At 39.6% G+C, this 3,749-nt stretch overlaps 1 protein-coding gene across 1 annotated transcript in view; it reads left to right on the top strand.

Moving 5' to 3' along the window:
- The first annotated feature begins 548 nt into the window (after positions 1 to 548).
- The window catches only part of NPHP1 (nephronophthisis 1 (juvenile)), a 17,344-nt gene continuing 14,143 nt past the window's right edge, over positions 549 to 3,749 (top strand). The window contains exons 1-6 of the mRNA XM_009708974.1: positions 549 to 611; positions 1,081 to 1,217; positions 1,659 to 1,866; positions 2,154 to 2,255; positions 3,097 to 3,188; positions 3,629 to 3,671. Coding sequence (XP_009707276.1) covers positions 555 to 611; positions 1,081 to 1,217; positions 1,659 to 1,866; positions 2,154 to 2,255; positions 3,097 to 3,188; positions 3,629 to 3,671 — 639 coding nt within the window. The 5' untranslated portion in view covers positions 549 to 554. The remainder of the gene's footprint in view (positions 612 to 1,080; positions 1,218 to 1,658; positions 1,867 to 2,153; positions 2,256 to 3,096; positions 3,189 to 3,628; positions 3,672 to 3,749) is intronic.

The raw sequence follows: 3,749 nt of genomic DNA, 5'->3' as shown, positions 1-3,749 counted from the left end.
CAGGCCGGGGCTGCGGGGGAATCGGCCTCACTCCCACCGCCCGGCCCCTGCCCTCAGCCTTCCCCCCGCTCTTAACTTTAGTAGCGTTCCGTGGTCAGGAATTGCATCGCTTAACTCTGTGTTGTGGAAAGAACCATCTCCTGGTCGCTCTGAGCAAAGCCCTTGGCAAATTCTCTCCGTTCCCCATCCCCTGTGCATCCGAAGAAGGAGCAGATAGTTCCCTGTACACCTTTCCATTTTTCTCCTAATTGTACAAATCTCTTCCCTGCCCCTTCTCACTCGTCTGTTTTCCAGGCAGAAGGAACAGACTAGATGCTTCCCAGTCCTCAAGGGCTGAGGTAGTTTTAAGTGGGAACTTGCACATCACAGGTAATAATCAGCTAAGCTGCCGTTTGGGCTTGTCTTGGTGTTTGTCAAGCTGCATGCACACAGAGTTGGGTGAAGGTCTGAGTATCTAAATTGGCATGTTTTGGTGAGCGTGTGTGATTTGGGTCACCCGTCTATCAGAATTTTAAGAAAATGGTGTCTATCTTTCTTGCTTTCAATGCAGATGTATGCAGCTGAAGAAATTGGTAGACGAGAATACGAATGCTCTTCATAATTTGAAAAAAGTAAGTGTGGAGACAAATTTGTTAATGGTTTTCTCCAAAATGCAACTCAGAGAGCATTCAGAGAACACAAGCCTCCTTTGCTTTTAGATGCTTCAGGACAAGAACAAAGCCTAGCACTGCACAATCCCTGATTGGGATCTCTGAGATCCGTTTATATTATTTAAAAGCACATTTTTAATGCTTTGTGTGTACAACTTCTGCGTTTAAAATCTTTATCCACCCAATACATTATAAAATGTTTGTCAACCCAATACGTTGTATTGGAAGCAGAGAATGCAGATTTGAAATTTAACATGAAATTTCATCTTGGCAGAGTAAAAGGGCAAGAAAGATGTCACTAAACAGGGAGTGACAGCAGCCCAGGAAGGTGACAGCTTGTAAGATATGTCTGGAAAACTGAGTTTATAGGGGAACTTTAACTACTTTAACTTTGGTTCTTTGAGCGATTTGTTGTGTTCTTCTTTCTCAGGCTGATGAGCCTGCGCCTGTGGGGAATTACAATCAGAGGAAAGAAGAAGAAGAAAAACTATTGCTAAAACTCTCTCAGCAGCTGCAGAAACTTGTTCTTGTCTTGGATCAGGATAACGTGACTACGAGTTATGCAGTGTAAGTAGCTTAAACAAACAAATACAATCTGCACTTCTATAGAATTGTATGGTTGGAAAGGACCCTGAAAAATTGTTAGCTCATCCCCTTTATTATCTTAACATACAGTTAAAAAAGAAGTGCTTACGAGCCAGCTCTTACGGGGCTTGTTTTCTTGATGCAGTCATGAACAGCTCGCTGCAGTTTTCTGAGGGCATTGGTTAATGGCTGAAATATAATGTGGCTGTTGAGAGGAGAGGATGCAATGTGGTCTGTGTGCTTAGGGAGGAAACACCATTGGGATTTTGGAATTTTTTCAGATCAGGACAGAGTAGAACACAGGAATGAAAATCCTGTATCTGGATAATATCCTTGCAGAGAAGCCCATATTGCAAGGATTTACAGCAATTTCAAGAAGTTTTGTTAAAATAATAATTAAAAATTGTTATTTATTTTGGGTAGGGGTGAGGAACATCAGAAAGATCCTCGAACAGAACATGAAAATGAAGAAGAGGATGAGAGTGAAGATGAAGAAGGTAGTGAGGAGGAAGACAGTGAAGAAGCCAGTGATGATGATGATGAGGATAAATTGTTGGATGATCCAAATGTTAAAGAATGTATTGCAGTTGGAAATTTTAATGCACAGCAGGAGGGGGATCTCACATTTACGGTAAATATGTCTCTCAAAGTTTTTTGACTGCAGATCATTCTGTATGAAGCAATAACTATAATTAAATCCTATGCTTCTGGGATTCAGGGAGAAATGGCTTTTCCCAGTGTACAGTTGGCTTGGTGGAGTTGGGCGTCCTTTTGCCACCTTCTGTAGTGGCAGGGTCTGTGATCTCTGTTGTGAGAAAAATTAAGGTTTTGTGGGTTTGGTTTTTTTTTTTTTAATTGTGCCTGGAGCCATTTTGAAATGGTTGTCTTTTGTCTCTGTCTCTCCTTCTAATGGTAAAGAAAGGTGAAATCCTACTTATACATGACAAGAAGGCGGATGGCTGGTGGGTAGCCGAAAACTCAAAAGGGGAGAGAGGCCTCGTTCCTAGAACCTATCTTGCGGTTAGTGTGCTGCAACCTTCTTCTATTCTAGTCTCACCTGTGTTATTTTATATCTATTAATGATAATATAGCTGAATAAAATTGATCACAGTGCTTACATGTGGACCCACTGCAGTGTTTTGCCAGTTATTTGGAAATAACACCGTGTTTGTATACACGTGTATGGAGATAGCTAGCAAAAGCAGTATTTTTATGCCTTGTGAAGATATGACATATAAGTGCAGAGACATTTCTTGATTATGAAAGTCATAATCTTTGTCACTAAAGGTCAACTCTGAAGACTCCAAGCTGCTATGGACTAATTTGGGCTTTTCATAATTTATGTGAAATGTGAGTCCATGTAAATGTTGGAGTATTTTGTAATTCAGCATGGAAGAACCTTTTAAAAAATGGATTTTAAAGCATTGTAACATTTTTTTTTTCATTTTTAGAGTTGCTTACACATTAGTTTATGTGCTTGTGCCCGTATATATCTGGCGTACGATTGCGGTGAACATTTAAATGTGGGTACACAGTTTGGATTGACCGATCAGGTGGAGCAGAGCTTTTCACAGTGTAACTAAAGAGCATGTTGAGTAGCTAGCTTTTTACATCATGATCCGGATGTATTTCTCTTCTTAAAGAATCCACTTTGCAAATGCATCCTCTTGCTTACTTGTAGGAATACTCCAATCCCTTCCTGTAGCTGCAGAACTGCAGTGACAGTGCCCTGGAGTGATACATCACAGACAGAAAATCTCCTCTTCTAAACTATTAACATGTGGTATGGTTGGAGAAAGCATTTTTAAGAACAGAACTGTGAAGAAATCACACACTTTCCCTTTTTGAGTCTGAATTACAGGTCCATAATGAAGACATTGACAGCCAAGAGCAAAGTGAAGAACACATAGAAGTGGTGGATGAAACAGCAGATGGAACTGAAATTAAAAAAAGGTAAATGGAGTGATGTGAAAGCAAATAAGTATAAAATTATTCTTCCTCCTCCTTAAATCTGGCAGTACATTTCTTACAGTGAGGATACCTCACAAGGGTATTTGGTTCTTTGCATTTTTCTTTTCAGCACAGTAGTCACCTGCTTTTTTTTCAGTTTGCAGACACACTGTTACGGGGAGTTTTGCCTTGGTTTGCCTTTTGTTTCTAAAAATTTTCCCCTCTCTAATGAAATCAAAGAATGGGTCATCTATCGAGTTATGTTCCAGCTCATGAGACAGTCTAGCAATTAGTCTTAGTGGCTGGAAATATGTCATTATTAGTATCTCAGATAGATATGGTTATTAAGCTGCTGCTATTTGAAAACAAACCAATATTTAGTTGTTTACATTTTTGACCACACGAGGATGACATATTATAAAAAACCATTATTTTTCTTCCAGAACAGATTCTCACTGGAATGCTGTAAGAAAAGCAATCACAGAGGTAGGTGCATCTCTTACATAGCAACTTCATCTACCATAATGTTAATTATTTTGTAGACAAGGTTTGCCTTTTACCAAA

This window comes from Cariama cristata, unplaced genomic scaffold (assembly GCF_000690535.1).
Source record: "Cariama cristata isolate BGI_N322 unplaced genomic scaffold, ASM69053v1 scaffold15051, whole genome shotgun sequence".
NCBI lineage: Eukaryota > Metazoa > Chordata > Aves > Cariamiformes > Cariamidae > Cariama > Cariama cristata.
This window is presented reverse-complemented; position numbering and strand designations above follow the sequence as displayed.